The sequence below is a fragment of the Sinohyriopsis cumingii genome, chromosome 6 (assembly GCF_028554795.1).
Source record: "Sinohyriopsis cumingii isolate HCF-2022 chromosome 6, ASM2855479v2, whole genome shotgun sequence".
NCBI lineage: Eukaryota > Metazoa > Mollusca > Bivalvia > Unionida > Unionidae > Sinohyriopsis > Sinohyriopsis cumingii.
This window is the reverse complement of record NC_142966.1, coordinates 59,789,988-59,814,676: the sequence shown is the minus strand read 5'-3', so window position 1 is coordinate 59,814,676 and position 24,689 is coordinate 59,789,988. Positions and strand designations below refer to the sequence as shown.

General features: G+C 35.8%; 1 protein-coding gene across 2 annotated transcripts in view; it reads left to right on the top strand.

The window, feature by feature from the left end:
• LOC149797040 (rho guanine nucleotide exchange factor 17-like) overlaps positions 1 to 24,689 on the top strand; it is a 236,502-nt gene that overhangs the window by 51,283 nt on the left and 160,530 nt on the right. For both annotated transcript variants that reach the window (XM_089961705.1, XM_089961704.1), the window contains exon 3: positions 16,306 to 16,383. In XM_089961705.1, the coding sequence (XP_089817831.1) occupies positions 16,306 to 16,383 (78 nt within the window). The remainder of the gene's footprint in view (positions 1 to 16,305; positions 16,384 to 24,689) is intronic.

Genomic DNA, 24,689 nt, shown 5'->3' with positions numbered 1-24,689 from the left:
TGTTCCAGGCTTGATACTTTCACTTTTAAAATCACTTAATTATTTAGTGTCAAGCCAGATTCTTCACATCATGTTGTATATACTATATATATTGTACATAACAGATAGAAGGCCTCAAGGTAGATTAGTTCTGTAACTAACTGAGTTACCTTCTCTAAATAAAGTAATTATTATTATTATTATTATTATTATTATTATTATTATTATTATCATTAACGACGTTTGATTGGACACTCATAATTGCATGACTGAAGAACATTTGACGTGACAGCCATAATAACTTTTGATTGGACACCTATAATGACACAACTCAAAGACGTTTTCATTGGGCACACATAATGATGTAATTCAAAGACCTTTGACAGGACAATTGTAATGACATGGCTAAGAGATGTTTGATTGGATACCCATAATGACATGACTTCAAAATACTAGGGGTTAATTTAATTATCACAGATTGTTTATTATTGGCTGCATGGCTAATTCAGTGTAAATTAAATTGCTCTGTAGAAAATCAAATGGCCCTCCTGATTCAGTAATAAAAAAATCACTTCAGAAAATTAAACTCGCCTTGTGGGCCTGTGGTTGTCAGTATTAACTGGCCCTCCTCAAATCACAAGCTATGGCTGATTGGGCCAATAGCAAAATAAGCCCTTGTGATAGTCGGTCTGTTTGACCCCTTTGAACCTCTGCCATATGGCCAATGTTGACCAGCATGTTATATGTATGATATATCTTGAGCAAACACCAAAATGAAATAGAAAAGGTTAATGAAGAAAACACAAAGGGCATTTTGTGTATTATTATTAACCTTGAATTCACCCTTTGTGTCCCACGTTTCTTGGAGAAATTTGGAAACATTGCTGCAAAATCTACACCTTGTAGGGAAGTCATTTGCAAAGTTTATTTGCTGTATCATGAATGGTTAAATAAAAATGTTGTTTAGCAAGGAAAGTGATGGGCAGATGCACAGAAGTATACATATGGTTGGACTTGGAGATGAAGCTAATATGCCTGCTTCTTTGAAACATGTGGGTGTATATGTAACAAGTTCACTACACTTAGAGTAGGACTTCCCAGGTTGTTTGGATGGATTGTGTATTCCAGCTCCAAAAATCTCCAATCACAGTATGAAGAGCACTATGTTCTGATGTACATCTAGTTCAGCAGAAGTCTTACACACAGACAGACACACAGACAGACAGACACACACACACAGAATTCTTAATTCATAATGCAGGTCCTTGTTACTTGTCAAAAGTTGTGTCAAAATTCACCTCTTTCTGAAAACACAGCTGTAGTTACTATGTGGTCGCTCACCAGTTGTGGGTGATGGGCATTGAATAAATCAAGTGATACTGTAGTCAATCCAGATAGTAGTATTAAACACAAAGATTCACATTTTCTTTGTCCACCAGTAAGGTTGTTCAAATTATTGTTTACATGATTTTATTAATTTCCTCTTATATTACAATGTATGTAGTGAAACCTCTCAAAACTAACCCACTCTATACTGGAATCCAGGCTCCAGGTCACATGGGGGAGCTGAATTTTTTCTTCTTTAATATCATCATTTTTTCCCCCAGTAAACTCATACCCTTCAACTCGTATTTCAATTGTAGATTAAAAAAATGCACCCCAAACCAAATCTTGCAAATCTATTTTAGCTGCTGAATTCCTGGCACATGCAGGTTAGGTTATTTTTGGTTTGCAAACACTCTAGTAAGCTTATCAGTCAGAAATTGTCCCATGGGCAGGTGAGGTTAAAACAATACTTGACACGCTTGTTTACACAGATTACGGCTGACAATAGACAAATCTGAAGTCTTAGCACCAAAAAAAAGAGCAGGGTCTTTTGGTAAATTATTTATAAATTAAAAATCAACCCAAAAAATCATGCATCATAATTTTCATGTCCTACCTTTCTTCATTCATTACATTTCTCCAGTAAATGATAAAAACAGACACATGTACAATCTTGCAGCATTTGAATAGACACTTGTACAATCTTGCAGCATTTGAATCATTCTTTTTTCCTAGGTTGTACGTAAAAATTTGGAGTGGTAATTGTTGCACCAACTCGACCAAGAGGGGCTAAAGTGGCCAACTTTGTACATGTACATTTTTAAAAAGTTTTTGGCTTACGTTTAGTTTTTTTTATGTAACCTGTATGTTAGAACACTTGCTGGGAAATGCTTTGAAGAGTACAACACTGATCACAAGTCACTGTGACCCATTTTTCATGTATCCTTGAATTAGGTTAAATTTTACTTTGATTTTATTTCTCAAGCACTGTTCATGCTAGAATCATCAAACTAGATAATTGTATGCATTGCTGTTAGTAGCATACCCTTACAACAGAAGAAGGTCACTGTGACCAATATTTCAGATTTTACTGGCAATGGTTAGGTTTTTCTATTTTGTATTTTGCATACCAGCTGTTATAACTGGAATCATAAAGCTTGGTGAGATCATATGCAGTTTGATGAATATTACAATCCTATGAAAAAAGTATGTAATTGCAACCCCTATTTCCAATCATTAAACTAGATGACTGTATACATATACATCTCATTTTGTATGACACCAATACAGAACTAATGGTGCACTGTAACCTTCATTTTTGTTTTATTGCATTAGATTAAGTTTGTGTTGATTGACCACATTGGTTTTTTGCTGGGTGTGTTTCTGTCTGGAATTATTAAATTTTTTGTGGATGCATGTTGATCTGTTTGACTGATTGCAGAAGAAGCTCATTATGGCCTATTTTTTTATGCTACAGTGACATGGATTTTACTTTGCACATGATGTTCATTTCTCAGACATAGCTAATGGGTGAATCATGATATTTATGATTATAGATAGAGGTGCAGTATATTGGTGTATTTTTATGAGCACATGATCATTATGTATCTGTGTGCATCCTAGTTTATTCGTTAGGCCCTTTCTGACCTGTGCAGTTGGAAGCAGGAATAAATGTTTATTCAGTGGTAACTTTTTCATATTAATGATTACATTGTATATTGTAATATTTCCATTAATGACTACATTGTATATTGTGCTATTTCCATTAATGACTACATTGTATATTGTGCTATTTCCATTAAGGACTGCATTGTATATTGTGATATTTCCCTTAATGACTATATTTTATATTGTGATATTTCCATTAATGACTGCATTGTATATTTTGATACTTCCATTAATGACTACATTTTATATTGTGATATTTCCATTAATGACTACATTGTATATTGTGATATTTCCATTAATGACTACATTGTATATTGTGATATCTCCATTAATGACTACATTGTATATTGTGATATTTCCATTAATGACTACATTGTATATTGTGATATTTCCAGTAATGACTACATTTTATATTGTGATATTTCCATTTATGACTACATTGTATATTGTGATATTTCCATTAATGACTGCATTGTATATTGTGATATTTCCATTAATGACTACATTTTATATTGTGATGTTTCCATTTATGACTACATTGTATATTGTGATATTTCCATTAATGACTGCATTGTATATTGTGATATTTCTATTAATGACTATATTGTATATTGTGATATTTTCATTAATGACTACATTGAATATTGTGATACAAAATCGGATTCTGATCACTGGCGAATTTTGGGTAGAAAAAAATCTGGTCCAAAAAATTAGGTTTTTCCCTCTGTATTTTGTAGTGCAACTAGAAATTCCAGATTATTTGGTATCATTGTAGGGCTACATCTGTCTACCTTTCTATATAATACCACCCACTTTAGTGTATCATGCATGTCCATGATGCTGCAGAGCTCGGCAGTAGGCTACTACCGCCTGCCACATTAACTCATCGCTAGGGGTTAATGTATTAATGTTCTGTATGTGTCTTGAGTTTGTTTGATATAATCATTTGCTTTACTGTACTCAACTAGACCATAAAACTGAAATATTTGCATGTTTATCATTGCTGCCTTTAACTAAAGATGTGTACCTTTTTGATCCCACATCAACCTCTTTTGTATGCTGTCTGGCTTTGCAACATGCCACTATGTCAAGTTACCATTTATACTCACTTATATGTCCTGTCCAACTGCAGACTGCACAGATCCAGATCTGCCATTGCATAACATCTAATGCACCTGCAGATCTGGGTCTGTGCAGTTTGTTAGGAGTATATTCAGTAGAAGAAACAACATAGACCTTGATCTGCAGGCATATTATGCAGTGGCATATCAGGATCTTTGCGCTTTGCAGTTTTTCCTTGAGTTATAAGCAAGAATATATGGTATGGTATAAAATAAGTTTGGACACCTACTGGCAATCAGGTTTCAGGAGTGAAGTATCATGTAACCTTTTGGTTGCAGCTGGTGCCAGGGAACTCCTTCAAGAAGATATCATGAAGCTCTTTTGTTGTATAATGCACTGGCAGATCTGGTCTGTGCAGTTTGTGATGAGTAATCAATAAAACACAACACAGACCCTGATCTGCAGGTACATTATGTGATGGCAGACCAGGATTTATGTTGTTTGCCATTGCACTTGTAAGAAAATGGATATGGTGAGAAAGGAAAAGCATTGGTTTAAAATAAAATTTGCTTTTGACAGTGTTGGCCTAATGAGACTCTGGAAACAAATAGATCCTTATTTTGTCTGTTAAAAATTACTTCAGATCTGTCACAAAAAAATGCAAACATTTTCTGGACTAAACCATTGTTTAATACAATAAGTAAATATGACACAAGCAGCAGCTACACAAAATGCTTGGAGACTGCACTATATTTAATTAATTCTTTGAAGAAAAGAAACATTTTTGTAAAACTGCAGCCATGGAAGTAAGTTAGGTAATCAATTAAGGAAGGAATATTTTTGTAATTGTTGCCCAGTTGTAGGATTTAGTTTTGTAAGATTACTTGTTGTTAAGAGAAAGAGTAGGTGACTACAACACCATGAGATGGAGCAGGTTATGTTATGACGTATCTCCATATGTCTGCCTGTCTCTCTGTTACAAGTTTCATTTCCACACAGTATGAGTTGTCCACCATCTTTATACTAAACAATGAATCAACAAAAAAATTTCCCCACTGAGAAGCTGCAAAGTGAACAAAACTGTTCATGAACTTGGGGTGACTTAGACCAACACAGCAGATAGAATGAAATGTAGTTTGAATGTAGTATCTGTTTCCATCCATCCATTTGTGCAAATCCGTTCATCACATTTTATTTTCTCACAGTTAATTTGAAGCCATTGGAGATTAAAGGGTGAAATCTGGCATAGAGATATCAAATCATACAGGGTGTGTTGCATATCCCTTTGAGAATCCAATCTTGAAGGCCAAGGTCACTGCTCAGTATTTTTTCTTTTCCATCACACTTTACCTTTTGATCCTGTTAAAGTTAAGGAATAAAGCTTGTAACATTTATTTATCACAGTTAGAAGGTGTATCATATGTATATGGTTGTAGTGTTTAATGAAATTTCTAAAGGTGCACAGCCTACAATAAGTGAAACTATCCTATTTAAGCAAAATAATTAGAAACTCACCATTCCCCATATCTACCAATTAGGAATGTAGCTGACAGCCATTATAATGTGCTTTCCTTACCTTGATTCGTTTGTTATGTCTTGTGCCTCTGATTTTAAAAAGTTTCAGTCTTTCTTTAAAATATCTTTGAATATTCTGTATATGACAGTTTTCAGGAAAATATCCCTGGGATTGTGCTGCTGTTGTTTAGTAGTTACAGATATAAACATGATAAAAAATTGATAATGAAACTGCTGTTGTTTAGTAGTTACAGATATAAACATGATAGAAAATTGATAATGAAACTGCGCATGAGATTCTTTTGGATGATCTACAGTGACTAAGAAACTATGTAGCAGCTTGCAAACTTGGAACAGTGTTTTATTAAAATATGTTACTAGGCAAAGGATCTGTTAAGAAACTTGTTGTTTAAAGGTAAATAATATACATTATATACTTGTTAAAAGATGAATCAAACTACAAACTGCACAGACCCAGATCTGCCATCGCATTATACTGAAAGAAGCCTCCTTGATCCCAGCTGTGCTTCAATATGTGCTGGAAGTTCTGGCCAAGACATCTTTTCATGCACTTTTTGTTTCAATGGCTTTGTCAGTGGAACTTCTTCACCTCTGCTGTGACATTGCTTTGGACTCCTCCAAGGTACAGCTTGTTGTTCTAGGGTTTAACGCCATTTTTCAGCACAAGATAGGCTACACATGGTGGCCAGTAGAACTGGTGGTGGAAGAACCACTGACCCACGAGAAGCTACTGGCAGGCTGTCTCACATACCCATGTTAGCCGAACCTTGGACTCGAACCACTCGGCCACTCGGGGGCCCCCTAAGGTACAGCTGCTAGCGACACTACAAACAAAAACTTATTTACTTGCTCGACTGTAGCTGTCCCTTCCCTTGAATGCAGCTGCTGACTTGTTGCTATTAAGACATCTTCATATGCGACCTCTGTAGTTCATCCTTCTTGCAAGGTGGAAAGATTCTCTCTCAACACTGATCATCCTAGGAATTGCATTTCATCACCATTTGCAGTGGTGGCTGAATCGAGACAGATACATCATTGGATTCTTCATGCATGCACCTGAAGGCTGAATGCCACTTGTATCTATTTCCTGACACATCATATTCTGGGTGAGGCACTCATTTAGAACCAGAGGGCATAATTTTGACCCTGTCCAAGTCATCCCTCCATGTAAACAACCTAGAAATGAAGGCTGTAACACCTAGTGTTGCAATAGGTTTATGGACAGAGTAAGGTGTCGATGTGTCATGGTCTCCTCCGGCAACACGTCCTTTGTAGCTTATCTCTTTCATCAAGGAAGCTTACGTGCCCCATCTCATTGTGTGGATGTCTGGAACCTCCTGTGTGGGGCAATCTCAGTGAACTTAACCCTTAGAGTTCGGCATATTCTGGGCAAGATGAACATTTTGGCAGACAACCTCTCTAGAACTGGCAAAGCCATCCTTATATAAATGACCCTTCACCACTGTTACAGAGACCCTTTCTCATTGTGGGGATGGCCCCTAGTGGATCTGTTTGCAACCAGGCTCAACAGCAGACTTCCATTTTACATTGCTCCTGTACCAGATCAATGAGCATGGACAATAGATGCATTCTCCAGTGAGATCTTCTAGACCTGTTGATCTCTCGACCCAGGTCTATTCCTCACATTAGGGATCTTCTGTTGCGACACTGGGGATCCCTCCTCAACAGCCCACATATTCTCCACCTTCCTGCTTTGCTCATCTCAAGTGAATATCTCCAGAAGAAATAATGTTCGGGCTGAGTTGCCATTTGTACCATTCAGGCCAAGAGACCTTCAACATCCAAGGTCTATTATGCCAGGTAGAGAATCTTCTGTTATTGGTTCATTAGGAAACTTGTTGATCCTAGCTGTCCCTCAATAACTTCTGTTGCTGATTTTCTTTTGTTTTTCTTTTGCAAACAAAAAATGCTCTGTATCCATTATCAGGGGCTATAGAGCTGCCATTTCAAACACACTTAAATTCTCAAGGAACAATAATTGCTTTGGATTCACACCATGCCTTTCTTATTAATTATTTTGAGCTGCAGAGACCTGTCTCATGTTCTCATATGCCTAGATGGAATCTTTGTTGTTGTTATATGGTTTAATGCCATTTTTCAACACAAGATAGGCTATACATGGCAGCCAGTATAAATGGTGGAGGAAGAACCAGGGAAAACCCTCAAAAGAACCACCGACCCCAGAGAAGTTACTGGCAAGTTTTCTCATGTACCAACATTAGCCAAGCCTGAGACTCGAACCCACGCTGACAGAGGTGAGATGGCAGTGATCTGTAACAGTAAGTGCTTTAGACCACTCGGCCACTCAGGAACCCGAATCTTTGTTGTTTTATGGTCAGTAACCATAACCCCTTATGAACCATTGACTGAGGCTTTTTTTCAGGACCTCACTCAAGACTGTTTCTGCATGCCCTCGATCAGCTTGATGACAAAGTGAGATTCATGACTTTTATCTACTGACACCGGCTGTCTTCGGTTTGATGGGAATTATGATTCAGTTTCCCTCCTTTGTCAACCAGGAGTTTAGCCAAAAATTTATTACCTTCCATACCTCCACTACCAATAGAAATCTCCAGTCTCAGTCAAATCTGTGCTGCAGATGAATCATATAGACTTTTTTGTCCCTTGAGGCACTCCACTTCTATCTTAAGGTATCTAAAGAAAAAAGAAACTACAGGAAGCTCCTTTCCTCCAATCTCAAAGGCTCCATAGACATTTCAGCTGAAGTGGATTGTCACCATGATCAAAAGAGTACCTGTCTGTTACTGATTGAGACCTTTCTGATAAGAAATTTAAAACCCATGAGGTTCGAGCAGTTGCTATCTCCTGGGCCTAGCTTAATCACTTTTGCGTGGAGGACATCATGAATGCAGCATTTTGATGTTTCCATACTACCTTCACCTCCTTTTACCTCTTCTTGTTATTACAACAAAAAGCACAGGCATTTTATCTCTGGATCCCTTCATTATGGCACAACATGAGAAATACCAACACAGCCATAACATACACCTCTCCACCAATGGTGAATACCCTCCATTTTCTGGGATTTTATTCTTCTTAAGTTTAACACATTAACCCCTGGAGGTTTTTGTCATTTTCGCGTGAAATTTGGGTAGGAAACACATTTTGAAAGCTGTTTCTGAATACATCCTAATACATCAACTTCCAGGTGATTTTCGAATAACCTAATGCCTAGTTGTGTTAGAAACATCGTTTTTCATTGACTATTTGGCTTGCACATGAGCAGAAGGGTAAAAGTTGAAGCCCTTTATTTATTTTTGTTTGTTTGTTTTTTTGCTTAATGTACCCATTATTTTTGTATCAAGACCACTCTTTATTCCAAATGCCCATTTTATCCTACTTTTTGCAAAGGTTCATCTGTCTGTTTGCAGTTCATACCGGTCTGCCTTAGATCTGAGACCAAAAAGTCTAAAATCCGGACACAAAATCGATTCTGACCACGGGTTAATTTTGGGTTGAAAAATAGCGGGTCCAGAAAATGAGGTTTTTCCCTCTGTATTTTGTAGTGCAACTAGAAATTCCAGATTATTTGGTATCATTGTAGAGCTACATCTGTCTAGCTTACTATAATGCCTCCCACTTTAGTGTATCATACATGACCATGATGCTACAGAGCTCAGCGGTAGGCTACTACCTCCTGCTACGTGAACTTGTCGGCAGGGGTTAATGTGTTAACAGACCATCAGCCAACCCTCCTTACTGCCAAATTCAGCCAAACAATAGCTATGGATAAGGTATTGCTGCTATTGAAATGGTTTTGTGTTGGTTTTATTGGGGGGGGTAAAACAAATTCTAATTATGCAGTACTTACCCATAGCAATTGTCAAATGCCCTCATCCCCTCCTGCTCTGATATCCTGATGTAATAGTCGTCTATGAACAAGATGAACATCCGATGCTTGTTTTGCACACAAGATACCAAGAACAAGGCATGTTGCATGAAGAATTATGTCATACTGATTACTCTTCACTGTAAGGGAGGATGTACGCATGTCAAATGGATGATGCGTTTTTTCAGCATTAAAGCAGAAGCTCAGCAATAGCTGTGGGTAATTACTGCATAATTAAAAATAGTTTTATACCCCCCAAAAACCCTACAGATTTTTATAATAGTTGGAATTAGTTTGTGAAATCTTCTAATCTAAAATGTGTCACTACAGGCATTGATTGTTTTGACAATACTGAATTATGTATGCCTCACTTAATTGTTTTAAGTCTTTCCCATGTTTAATATGTCTAGTAAAAATTTCAGGGACAACTGCATGGAGGTAAAACTCATAACATGGTGACTATACTTTCCCAAAATTCAGTGTCAAAAAATTTGTTCTATTGAACATCCTTCTAAGGTACACATAAAAGTCACACCATTTGTATTGTGAAATTACAGATTGTCCCTGCACCTGAAAATAATATGAATGACTTCAACCCATGAGTGGAAATTTGGGATTGATTATAAATCCAGACTCTTTACAGATTTCACTGGATGCTTTGAGAGTGAGTCTTTCACATAAAACCTATGTGCAGCTGCTTCATGACTGTTGCCCCATTTCATACTATCACATGTGTTTGTGTGTGATTTAGATTTTTAATGTAGCTTTAAAACAGTTTCAGCTATATTGCTACAATGTCTGCAGTGTGGCAGTTTATAGTGATGTCTAGCACTGGGGCATCATGCCAGACATGTAGCATGATGTCCCACCCAGACACATTATCCTGACACCAGGCCGACCAGTTCTAACACTAATCTCTTAATGCTGAACACCAAGCAAGGCAGCTGCTAGCACCATTTTTGTAAGTCTTTGGTATGACTCGGCTGGGGATCAAACCCGTGACCTCCTGCATCCTAGGCGGATGCTCTAACCACTAGGCCACTGGAGCGGTTCATTATCACATGTGAAATTTGTGTATCCCATGACTATCTTTAAGACGGAGTTGGGTGGAGTGTTGGGTAGCTTTTTACAAATCATCTCAAACTTTGACAAAGTTAATCGACCACTTCTATCAACATTCCAATCTGTGCATTTGGACTGTTTTCTCATTCTCAACTCAATAGCTTTGCAGTCATCTGCACTTACAGAAAGTTTTTCAAGGTAACTTTGAAATGCAACTGTTGGTTCATGACTTTTTAAGTTAACACCATCATGGTACATGAACTCTGTTTCTGGTAACCCGATTTGTACTTGGGGCAAGTACTTAGTGGTTTATTGCTCTGTACCAGATTCATTCGAAAACATTTTTATGTTTAGAAAAAGGAAAGGTATAATTAATATATTCAGTTGCATAACTTCTCAAAGTGCAAATATTAAAGTCGTTATCTCATTTGCCTGCATCAAATTGACCGTGCGCAATTTCATCTATATAGTTGTTGCTGAGATGGCAAAAACCAGTCAAAGTTTGGTATTTCCCCAACAGGTTCATATTTATTTTATTTCAGTCTTAATACATATTAGCTTTCTTCGATGTACTCACATAAATTTGAACCCCATATTTCTTCACAAGCTTGCTATGTTATTGTTGTTGTTATGGGTAATTTGTATTTTCAAGATTTAGTTATTCATTACCAAAAGGAAGGATAAGTGCTTTGGCAAATTTATAAATGACATTTGTTTCTTTATTTCTAACTCGTATTTAAAATTTACGGCCCCTCAAGTTTATGCAAACTTTCCTTTCCATCATTTGAAACAAAACTAGGGTAAACATTTATGTAAGCAAACAAACTACACATACAATTCTACTAAAATACATTTAAATCTAGTTCAGAGATTCATGTTATTAAGCGTGAAGTCCAAATTATTTGAACGTGATCCAGTTTGATCGCAATAAATTATGTTTCATTGCAATTGACTCACTTATAAATCTTAAGGTAAGAGCAAATGAAACATTATACAATTTATTTCCTGCTGAAAGACGATTTCATCAGAGGTTTTAAATCAGTTAACGTTTTACAATTCAGTTAAAGAATGGTATTTTTCAGAGCGTTTACGTTACGTACTTGTAACATTTAAATTTGATGTATCGCCTTTTTCTTTGTTTAAATCTGTTGTTACAGTGCTCCATGGAAGTAACTAATGTATGCTTATTGCAAGAATGATAACTCTGCAGTTATTCTTAAAGGGAGGTAAATAATGTTATCGAATTGGGCTATAGGAAGCTCTAATTTAATTGAATTTACTCAGACAACAAGAGGATTTACTGAGGACATTTAGAAGATCAGATCTATTATTTTACAGGGTTTTGATAATAAAGATGATGATTCATAGAATTTGTTGGCCCCGAGTGGCCGAGTGGTCTAAAGCGCTCTCTGTTACGGATCACTGCCATCTCACCTCTGTCTTCGTGGGTTTGAGTCTCAGAGTTGGCCAATGTGGGTATATGAGAAAGCCTGCCAGTAGGTTTTCCCGGGTTCTTCCTCCACCATTAATACTGGTCGCCATGTATAGCCTATCATGTGCTGAAAAATGGCGTTAAACCCTACAGCAACAACAATTAATCATAGAATTTGTTTTTACTCATTCTAGGTTAGGATGAATTTGACTGATATATGGAATTCATTTTTCTGTTGCTTGGTGACATATCCTGAAATTTTCAAAATCTTAATTTTGCCGTAAATAAACTCCTTTATATATTTTTGTATCCATTATTCTCAGATGTACAGTACCTTTTTTCAGGAGCTATTTAATAATTAATTTGAAGTTGGCAGTGGGTATAGGCATGGGTTCCCTATCTGCGTGTCTGCCAGTCTGTCCATCGTATCATATTTTTGTTTCCACATCATAACAACAAAACCATTCAAGATATATCTGAAATTTGGTACAGATATTAGATTGGTGGTCCAAACGTGTCTGTTGTTATTGACAATTCACTAGTTTCAGGATTTTTATGTTTATGTCAGTTTCTCAATACAGTCACTCATTATCCACATCATTTCTTGGGCAAAACTCCAAGGCTGTTCAAGATGCATGGATCTCTGAAACTAGGTATATGTATTTGACTAGTGGTGTAGATAGCATCTGGTGCTGTATTTAGTGCTTTTGGCTATTCGCATTTCTTAAGTTGCAGTATTTTTAACATTTACTTCCATTTTACGATTCATCCATCCATTCATCCTTTTCACATTTGTTTTTGGTGCATAACTCCAAACTGTTCAAGATACATCTGTGAAACTTGGGAAAAGCTCTCGATCACCAGTGTATTTGCATGCTAGTATTTTATGCAAAGAAATTGACTAAAATGCTGAAAGAAATTGTTTAATGTGTTCATATTATAATCAGATTGTTTTAATTTTAGGCATTTAGTTCAAAGCTGTCATCTTTTTGTTCCTGGTCTCAATAAGTACAGTCTGTGTTTTATTATGCTACATTTTATTGTTAGAAACAAGCTATTGTGAAACATTTGTGGATGTTTTATCCGCATTTGAAATTATAGTACTTGATGGCTAAAAGAACACTCACTCAGCTAAAACCATTGAATCGAATGCACCTGGAATAATCCATTTTACACATTCAAGAAAGTCTTGATTACAGAGTTCCACACTGCCAGGAAATGTTGGGGGAAAAAAATAAAGTATATTCCCCAGTTTCTCTTTTGAATGGTGAAGTTATCAATAAATCTTTGCTTATTATTTGGTGTCCAGTGGTATATCATGTTTCTAGTGATACATCCTGTGACTAGTGATACATCATGTATCTGGAGACACATCCTGTGTCTAGTGATGATACATCATGTGTCTAGAGATACATCCTCTGTCTAGTGATGATACATCATGTGTCTAGAGATACATCCTCTGTCTAGTGATGCATCCTGTTTCTAGACATATATCCTGTGTCTAGTGATACATCATGTATCTAGAGACACATCCTGTGTCAAGTGATGATACATCGTGTGTCTAGAGATACATCCTCTGTCTAGTGATACATCCTGTTTCTAGACATATATCCTGTGTCTAGTGATACACCCATTTTCTAGAGATACATCCTGTGTCTAGTAATACGTATGTCTAGAGATATATCCTGTTTCTAGTGATACATCCTGTTTCTAGAGATACATCCTGTGTCTAGTGACGCATCATATGTCTGGAGATACCTTCTGTGTCTAGTGATGCATCTTGTTTCTAGAGATACATCCTGTGTCTAGTGATACATCATATATCTAGAGATACTGTATGTAGTGATATATCATGGTCTTATGTTTAATTCAAATGTTATAGGAGAATCTTAAAATGGAAACAGATTTTATTTTAAAAATATTATTTTCAAAGCCAAAATGACTATTATTCTATTCAGTAAGTGAGCTCAGTTGGTAAAATTATTCCAAAAGTAGTGGGTTTGACACCTGTCCAGGTCAGCCCAGTTTGGCTGCCCTAGTGTGGCAGTGGGAAAGTTACTTGGCTGGCTGCCATTTCCTTAGCATTATAAACATCCCTAAAACCCACAAAAAGTCCCCAAACTGTTCCATATAAGTCAAAGTGAACCTTGAAAAAAATAATTTTCTTATAAAAAAAAAAAACAACAGGAAAGACCTAGAAATTTTCATTTCAAAACTTGTGAACCCAATGATTGTCAGTTTGATGATTTGGAATCTATTTTATGTTGTAAATTCAAGTATTGTGACTTTCAGAAAATTACACCATTAAATATAAAAAATACAGCTAAAGTGTAGTTCCAATTTTGATTGTTTTAATGGCACTTTTAACAGATTGTTGGTGTTATAATGCCTGGTTGGGTATCAAAGCTGCAACCTATATGGATTACTATGAGTACAACACTTTTAACAACTGTGCTACTGCAGCTGTCAAATGAGGAAGTAGAATAATCAATACTTATTAAATTCTGGTCTCGAGCTTTGCTTGGTATACATAGCAGACTCGTGTTCCAGCCATGCTTTGCTATTCCTCACTTTCAATATTTTAGGCTTTTGTCATTTGTCTGTCAATCCATCCATTATCCATGCTTAGGCCAAACAACTTTTGTTTCTGGTCAGCTGACGGTCCCGTTTTTCATTGCTGACCTTAGCACTATTTTCCCAAAGGGTTGAAATTTTTGTTTTAAATTATATAGAAAATCCTGTAATTAATTTGTTTATCTAATTAAGCCATTTAGTGCACTACTTAAAGTGCTCAGTACATTAAATATACTGTACTAGTCATTATAAGTTTTAAGAAAAACCCACCTCTACTTTCCTACCCTCATTTTAAAACCAGTGCAAATTAGGAAACATACTTACTTTTTTGGCCCAGCATATTTTGGCCAAAACTCCAAAAACATTTATAAAAATAACAGTAAAAATAATTATGATAATTATTCTTTATTGAAAAGTGTAGGTCTAGGATATGACTAATTTCCTTCGAGGTCCTGCTGCTCTGAAATAATTAACCAAAGCAATCTATGGCATGCATATAACAAACATCAGATCCAACATAGGAATAACTAACTATATTAGCACTATCCAGACAATGCAGACAGATACTATGATGAGACTCGAAATCTTGACTATAAGTTAACATGAAATAAGGAAAGGCATTTAATACTTTATAATGCCAGTTTTTAACACTATAATAGCACTAAGCAGTATAAGTGTATGTGTGTGTTCATTCACTTTATACAAATTCAAGACATTTCCTTCAGAAAAACTGTCTGGCAAGATTGCCATTTTGACATTTAGATGAATTGAGTTCCATGTCTTAGCACCTGAATACTGAAAGCTGCACTTGAATTGTATAGTGTTTTGTCAAGGAATCTTTAGATTGCCCTTACTGGCTGAGCATAATGAATAGTTTGTTAAATTTGGTTCCAACAATTCAGTTTTGTAAGCAGATGTGTATGGTTTTGTAAACAAGAACTGATTCTTGAAAGTCAGGTTTTGCATCTTGGTGTGGCCACTTTAAATCTTTACACAGAGATGCTGATGATACATGATGAGGGGCATTAAGGATACTGCACACCTTGCATTTTGTGTATTGTATGTAATTGTCCTTTATAATAATTCTTTAGACAGTATGTGTATATGTATATATATATATATATATATATATATATATATATATATATATATATATATATATATATATATATATATACTTGCTTCCAAGTTGAGTCTAAGGGCAAATACCATTGACCCAGATCTGCTATTGTTTAATGCTTTGGCAGATCAGGGTCTGTCTTGTTTGTTCTACTGAATACTTGTTACAAAATGAATGGACCTACATCTGCAAAGATGTTATACAGTATTTAGTAATCAATGAAGGATAACATGTCAGCAAAATTATTATTCAGTAATCAATGAAGGGTAAGATATCGGCAAACATATCTCTTAAATTTGGTGTATATAATACACCAGGGGTGTTGATGTGCCTGATTCATACTTTTGTTGTTACCCATTCAAATGTCAATCAAAAGTAAAATTACCGAAAATGCATTGCCAAAAATTAAACAAGTTAAGTTACATCATGCCTGTCACTCTGTAACATGTCATCAGGCTCCAAACACATTGTGGTAGGGTGGGGAATATCAACATGAGGTTTTAACTAAAAATAACTTCTTATGATGTCTAGTTGGTTTGAAATGAAAATGGTGCCGATATGATGTCCAATATGGCCACCACAGCAGCCACTAAGATCACACCATTTTTGATTTGATGCTGATTTTAAATTGTCTTTGTTTGATGCCCTAACTTTTACATCATCTTCCATTTACAGGACAGCCGGTATCATATAGTGGAGGAATTGTACAAAAACGAAAAGGAATATGTGGAGGCCCTCAAAATGTTAAAAGAGGTAAGCAGGCAGTAGCATGAACATTTTTTTGTCACCAGAGTGTTAGCAAATAGCAAGGCACAGTTATTACTTTTCTGGTGGCAGTTGTGCAGCAGTTACTGTGGCAGTATCAAGATTAATTTTGTTTGATTGGCTGTTTAATGGTACATCAGTATGTGAAAGCTTATATTTTGCCCAGTCAATTGGAGTAAAGATGTTTAATGGTACGTCAGTATGTGAAAGCTTATATTTTTCCCAGTCAATTGGAGTAAAGATGTTTAATGGTACGTCATATGTGAAAGCTTATATTTTGCCTAGTCAGTTGGAATAAAGATGTTGAATGGTACGTCAGTATGTGAAAGCTTATTTTTTGCCCAGTCAGTTGGAGTAAAGATGTTTAATGGTACGTCAGTATGTGAAAGCTTATATTTTGCCTAGACAAATGGAGTAAAGATGTTTAATGGTACGTCTGTATGTGAAAGCTTATATTTTGCCTAGGCAGTTGGAATAAAGATGTTTAATGGTTTGTCAGTATGTGAAAGCTTATATTTATCAGTATGTGAAAGCTTATATTTTGCCTAGTCAATTGGAGTAAAGATGTTTAATGGTATGTCAGTATGTGAAAGTTTATACTGTATTTTGCCTAGTCAATTGGAGTAAAGATGTTTAATGGTATGTCAGTATGTGAAAACTTATATTTATCATTATGTGAAAGCTTATATTTTGCCTAGTCAATTGGAGTAAAGATGTTTAATGGTACGTCAGTATGTGAAAGTTTATACTGTATTTTGCCTAGTCAATTGGAGTAAAGATGTTTAATGGTATGTCAGTATGTGAAAGCTTATATTTATCAGTATGTGAAAGCTTATATTTTGCCCAGTCAATTGGAGTAAAGATGTTTAATGGTACGTCAGTATGTGAAAGCTTTTATTTTGCCTAGACAATTGGAGTAAAGATGTTTAATGGTACGTCTGTATGTGAAAGCTTATATTTTGCCTAGGCAGTTGGAATAAAGATGTTTAACTGTACGTCAGTATGTGAAAGCTTATATTTTGCCTAGTCAATTGGAGTAAAGATGTTTAATGGTACGTCAGTATGTGAAAGTTTATACTGTATTTTGTCTAGGCAGTTGGAGTAAAGATGTTTAATAGTATGTCAATATGCGAAAGCAAATATTTTGCCTAGAAAGTTGGAATAAAGTGCCCTGCCCTGAGGCAAACCATGGCAGCCAACCCAGACTGATCTGTGCAGGATTTTAACCCACACCAGTCCAGCATGCTAACCACTGAACGACTGCAGCGCCATGTCTAAGTTTCATGTTCAGTTTGATATAATTCCACAACATATCACATGGAAATGTTGCTTATGTGTGTGTTTCTGCAAGGAAGATATCTTGTCCAATTGCATTTTAGTTAATGACTCAGTGATTCCAACAAATTTATAATTATGTATGCATTGCACTGTCAAGCTTAATGCCATCCATAGGGAATTCAGATACAGTTTAACTTTCTTAACACATTTATTCTTTATAATTTTATAATGCCTAATACCTTGCAACTCCTCTACTTAATACGACTGAAAACTTAATATATGGTCATCACTCTACTGACCTGAACTGGACACTTTTAATTGAATCAACTTTTACTACAAAACAGTCTGAACAGTGAGACCTCAACTTTTACTCCAAAACAGTCTGAACAGTGAGACCTCAACTTTTACTCCAAAACAGTCTGAACAGTGAGACCTCAACTTCAGAACTTGGTGTTAATGTACTCTTATATATGTTTTTTTTTATATTAATATTTTTTAATGTTTTTCTAATTTCATGTTGTTTGTTTTTGTAATAATATTATTATGTTTCTTATCTTATAGGTGTTGTCTAATGTTGTAAAGTGCTTAGAGCTTCTAAAGATTAGGCGCTATACAAAGTCCTCATTATTATTATTATTATTATTATTATTATATGCTTCTAGCTTCAAGTTTCATATTGAATACTCACAGATTAGGACACTGCTAAACCAGGAGATGGAGGAGCTACTGTATTTCCCAACAAGGATTTTATTCATGTCCTCCAACCGTTTACTTCCCATAGGTCACCTAACTGTATAGGGACTTAATTTCATGTGACCATATGACTTGTATGTCCTTGACACTTGCTTCAGAACTTGAAATTACGATGACCATCATCCTGCCTTACGTAGACCTAAAATTTAGTACAGGCCTTCAGACACTTTAATTAGTATGGCACACTTGTGATGCCTTTTCATCTAGCACTGCTTTTATAATATGACAGTGGAACAGGACCCTTTGAATGCTCCAGTTGCTTACATCTATTGTTGTTCATTATTTTGTTTTGAGTACAAATAACTGTCAGTAAAAATATAATTGATGTGCCAGCAGTTTGCAAATGTTTATTATGAAAAGATCTTTTCATATGCAGAATAATTTGTCATTTTTTTTAAATGGATTGATGGTTTGTGAAAAGTTAGAGCATAAAACATTACAGAAAATAACTACCATATATACATGCTTACAGATTGAGTCCAGCTGCAAAATGCACAGACCCAGATCTACTGTTACATCATGCAATGGCAGATCTTGATCTATGCATTTTAGTGGGAGTAATCAGTGGAACGAAAGACAGAACCTGATGTGCCAGCGTATAATATGGCAGCAGATCTGTATCTGTGTTGCTTACAGCTGGACTTGACTTTCAATACAGTATATATGGTCATATGATATTTCGTTGAACAACCATATATACTTGCCTATAAGACAAGTCCAACTGTAAACGGCACAGACCCAGATCTACTCTTACACAATGTGCTGGCAAATCTGGGTCTGTGCAGTTGTGAGTATTCAGTAGAACAGAGAACATAAACCCTGATCTGCAGCTGCATTATGTTGTGGCAGATCAGGATCTTTGTTATTTGCAGTTTGACTCGACTTATAAGTGAGTATATTACAGTAAGTCTTTTTCATTTCTTTGGTATTTTCTTTTGCTTGCTGTATGGAATGAGAATAGTGTTAGATTGCTGTATGGAATGAGAATAGTGTTAGATTGCTGTATGGAATAAGAATAGTGTTAGATTGCTGTATGGAATAAGAGTAGTGTTAGATTGCTGTATGGAATGAGAATAGTGTTAGATTGCTGTATGGAATGAGAATAGTGTTAGATTGCTGTATGGAATAAGAGTAGTGTTAGATTGCTGTATGGAATGAGAATAGTGTTAGATTGCTGTATGGAATAAGAGTAGTGTTAGATTGCTGTATGGAATGAGAATAGTGTTAGATTGCTGTATGGAATGAGAATAGTGTTAGATTGCTGTATGGAATAAGAGTAGTGTTAGATTGCTGTATGGAATGAGAATAGTGTTAGATTGCTGTATGGAATAAGAGTAGTGTTAGATTGCTGTATGGAATGAGAATAGTGTTAGATTGCTGTATGGAATAAGAGTAGTGTTAGATTGCTGTATGGAATGAGAATAGTGTTAGATTGCTGTATGGAATGAGAATAGTGTTAGATTGCTGTATGGAATGAGAATAGTGTTAGATAGCTGTATGGAATAAGAGTAGTGTTAGATTGCTGTATGGAATGAGAGTAGTTTTAGGTATTAAATTCTATATCAAAGCACATTTAGAATAGTCTGTCAAACTGACTATTCAGCATTTCCTGATCCAACCAGGTTAGTTGTTTTTGGGTTCTGTGCATCCATATTTGTGCACCTCATCTGTTTTTTTTTACATATTTTGTTGGGAGCAGTGCGGTTAGGTGTTTATTTGGTTTATCCATATTTGTGCGTTTCATCTGTTACCTTAAATATTCTGTTGGGAGTAGTATTGGTCAGGAGTTTATTTGGTACTGTGCATCCATATTTGTGCATTTCATCTGTTACTGTACATATTTTGTTGGGAGCAGTGTTGGTTAGGTGATTATTTGGTACTTTGCATCGATATTTGTGCAGTTCATCTGATATGGGTACTTTACATTTTTTCGTTGGGAGCAGTGTTGGTTAGCTTGATTATTTGGCACTTTGCATCCATATTTGTGCAGTTCATCTATGGGTACTTTACATTTTTTCGTTGGGAGCAGTGTTGGTTAGGTGATTGTTTGGTACTCTGCATCCATATTTGTTTAGTTCATCTGTTACTTTACTTTTTTTGTTGGGTGCAGCATTATTATTGTTGGATTTGCAGTCAGTGGATTATTGACTTAAAATTGCCCAGGCCATCCTGTGTTGGCTTCTGTAGTGTGTCTTTTGGCAAACACTATATGTCCATTGCCTCGGCACTAAATAGTCTTTAACACCAAAATTATTAAATACCGATTATAAAAATCAAGCCATCTTCGGTCATAAACTGAATAAAGTTGCACTGTGGACATATGATGCTAATGTTGTTGTTGTTTTGGGTTTAACAACATTTTCAGAGCATGATATGCTGTACATGGTGGCCAGTATAACTTTTGGAGGAAGAACCCAGGAAAACCCCGGTAAGAACCAAAGACCCATAGGAAAATACTGGAAGTTTCCTCACATACCCACATCGTGAACACTAGTGGACAGAGGTATGTTGGTAGTGATAGGTAAAGGCAGGCATTTTTGACCATTCTGTCCCCCAGGACACACATATGCTTACAAAGCATTTGTTTGTATGCCAAATGTGGATATTACTACAGATATCTGTCACTATTATGACATTATTTAGTGGACTGGACAATGTTTTCTTTATATTCACCAAATAGCTTTAATCTTGGAATGTTTTTTTGGATTAGAAGGAAATGCTACTTTTTTAAAATTTATCTTGAAACAATATTGTGGAAATAAGAATCTTTTTACATTTCTCATATAGATTTAATTTCTTGTTCTGTTGTTGACCTGTATAGGATGCTGACTTACTGCATGGAACCCAAGTTTTAATTTGTATTGTAGTAGGTGGCTTTCCTATTTGCAGTGGCATTGTTGCCATGAGTGTTCAACTTTTTGCAATTCAGATTACTCTGTATAGTAGATAATTGCACTTAATACAGGTAAGATGCTGGGTTCAGTGGAATTCTTATTTCATTTTCATATATGTGGTTAATTTTTGTTGACACCTTGATACCTGTAATGTTGAAGTTCAGTATTTTATATATTGTTAATATATCAGAATCATTTCGGACATATACTACTTGAAATATTTCTGAAGGACATAAGTTACCAAAATCACTGTTTGAGCAGTGATCAAGTTAATACAACCTGTGTGGGTCAGTAATCTCTTCAGCAGTCTGATGGCATTCTTCATGGGGGTCTACTGACTGTGTATTTATTCATGCTGAGTTTTGTCCTTGTGGAGTTAAGAGTTTACTCTGTAGTTATTATTTATCACACAAACCCTGGGGCTTTGTAAACTTACAGAGATTGGAAGAATTTATTAACCTAATGAACACTGAACATTTCTTTCTTGCTCCAGCATTTTGGGATATTTTGTGCATAGCTTGTATACCTTTTGGTAGATACACTAATCAGCTTTGAAAAGTTGTCTCAGATAACCTGTTTGCTAGCTGTTGTATGTGTAAATATACACATAGGTTAGATGGTAATTGTCTACATCCATGTGTGTCAATGTGTGTTGATATTACAGATTTATTTAGTTTAAAACAAATTCACAACAACAGCTGTATAGCATATATTTTTACCGTTGTCTAGATGTCTGTCAGACCTTGGTATGGTACAATATTTAAATGTATTTATTTGGCTTATTATCCATCTGTATTCTGTATTTGTTCTGCTTAGGCCCCAAAAGTTGTGTTTCTGGTCATTTGGCCATCTCTTTTTCTAATTGCGGACCTTTGCACTTGTTTTCCGCATGATAGAAAATACAAATTTTAAAAAAATCACATTAGATATATATGTTAAACAAAAACAACCCAAAAATGCCTGACCCAATTGTTCAAAACAGCGCAGTAGGAAACACACATTTTGGGGGCTTTACTGTCCTTGTGTATTCTGTAATCTTCTTACTACCCATGTATATTCTGTATTTATTCACATAATACTGCTGTATGTTCTGTATTAATAATGGATTTACAAGATAACAATTTTTGCTGGTATTATTTAGGTTCAGAACCATTATTAAGGTCTTGTTTTGGGAAGAAAAAATAATTCTACAAGTTGAGTTCAGTTGCAAACAGAAACCATGATCTTTCATGGCATTATATGCCGTTAGATCAGAGATTACGTTGTTTTTTATTCTACAGATTACTTCAAACAAACTGCAGAGACCCAGATCTGATGGTACATTATGCGCTGGAAAATCTGGGTCTGTTCATTTTCCTGTTAGATTTGATTTACAAGCGAGTATATACAGTATTGTAATAATGAAGTGCCTTGGAATTAGCTGATCATTGTACTGGTTGTATAAGTGATATAAAAGGCCTACTTCTTTCCTCCCTTCTGGTACTTGATGTAACAGTTTTTTCAGAAATGAAGAATGGATGCCTGCAAAGAGGCTTGTTTTTTGTGTTCCATTCCCACGAAAAATTTTAATTTTTGTGAAGGTACACATACAGTTTGTCTTAGTAATTGGCAGGAAGAACTTAAGGCAGTTTATAGAATTTGACTAGAATTTAAGGATTTTTCCTTTTTTATATGCCAACTTTAAGGTGGAGCATATCGTGTTGTGATGCCTGTCTGTCTGTTCTCCGTCTATTACCTATTTTGTTTCTGCACAGTAACTTTAGTTTTCCACCAGCTACCATTTCCATACATGTCAAGTAGTTTGGGCAGTGGAGAAAGTCATGGATTTTGGGCATAAAAGGTCAAGGTTACAGGAACTGAAGAAAAGGAAAATTGATTTCAACAAAACTACTTCCATCCTGTACCATATGCCTTGACAAAATTTTGTATGTGGCTTACACTTAAGATAATGAAGCCACCTATTCATTTTGGGTGAATGTCTGTCAGGATAATAGGGATTTCAAGAAGGAAGGCTAGCTTCTACAAAATAACAAAAATCTATACTGCAGTCCATAACTTAACTTTTTGGATGGCTTGTATTTGAGATGAGTCAAGTGCCAATCGACATTGGGGTCAAAAGTGTCAGATGTCAAGGTCACTGACTGAAAGAATACATTTTTTCTGTGCAAAATTGTGGTCTTTTACTTTGACCAAATTTTGCTGATTTCTTGCATTTGAGACAAGGAATACACTGATTGTTAATGAGGGGAACATGATTTAGTATTGCTAGGCAATGTTGCTTAGTAACAAGTGACATAGCAAATGAGTTAAACAGGTACTATGTCTCCAAGACATCTAAAAGCTATTTGACCATTGATAAAGGGTTGTAAGTTTTGAAGCTAAAAAATAATACTATTCCCCACATGGTGGACATTAATGTACTCTGGCTTGAATAGCTGATAGTTCATGTACATGTGAAGTTTGGATTGCTGATAGTACACGCACATGTGAAGTTGGTTTGTGTTGTGGGTTTAATACCATTTTTCAGTGCATGATAGTTTTACATAGCCAGCATGTTTGGTGGAGGAAGAACCTGGGATAACCCTGGGAAGATCCACCAACACCTGAAACTGGCACTACCTTTCTTGTATACCATCATTAGCTGAGCCAAGGCTCGAACCCACATGGACAGAGGTCGAATGTCATTGCTCTGTAAAGACCAGCACTTTAGACTACTTGACAACCTGTACATGTGAATACTTACAGGCATTGTACATGTACATCTGTGTGGATGCTTGGTTTTACTAATAAAATTCAGTGGCTATACTGCTCTGGTAACAGTACAGCTAGTCCGAGTTTCCTCTGACCCTTGCCACCCCATTTTTGACACAGTGTGACCCCACTATAACATGGTAGTTGGGAGCCATAGAACCCGACCATGTTATAGACCGAACCATGTTATAAGCAACCAGGTCAGTTAGCTGAAGAAAATGATGAATGTACCCCCCAGAAATTGGAGGCGGGGGTAGGTAATAAATTTGGGCAGTAAAATATGTGCTTCATTGGCAGTTACCATCTTAAATCGGTGCATATTAAATGAGAAATACACCTGTAGTGAAAACAGAGAAGGCATATTTAATAGTTTACTTTATTTAGAGAAGCATGAATTGGTAATACTGTCGGTAAAAGTTAGTGTTTTAATCCGCTGTTGGTAGCGTTCATAAGCATAAACTTTTTCTCAGCAAAAAGGAAACTTTCACGGCACAGTTAGCGTGTTCCAGTCATGTTGGAAAATGCAAAAAATCCATCAGATTCCATTACTTTTATTTAAGTTTGATACTGACTTCCTTTGAAGAAAAGTTCTTCGTTTTTATTGAAGATTGTAGTCGG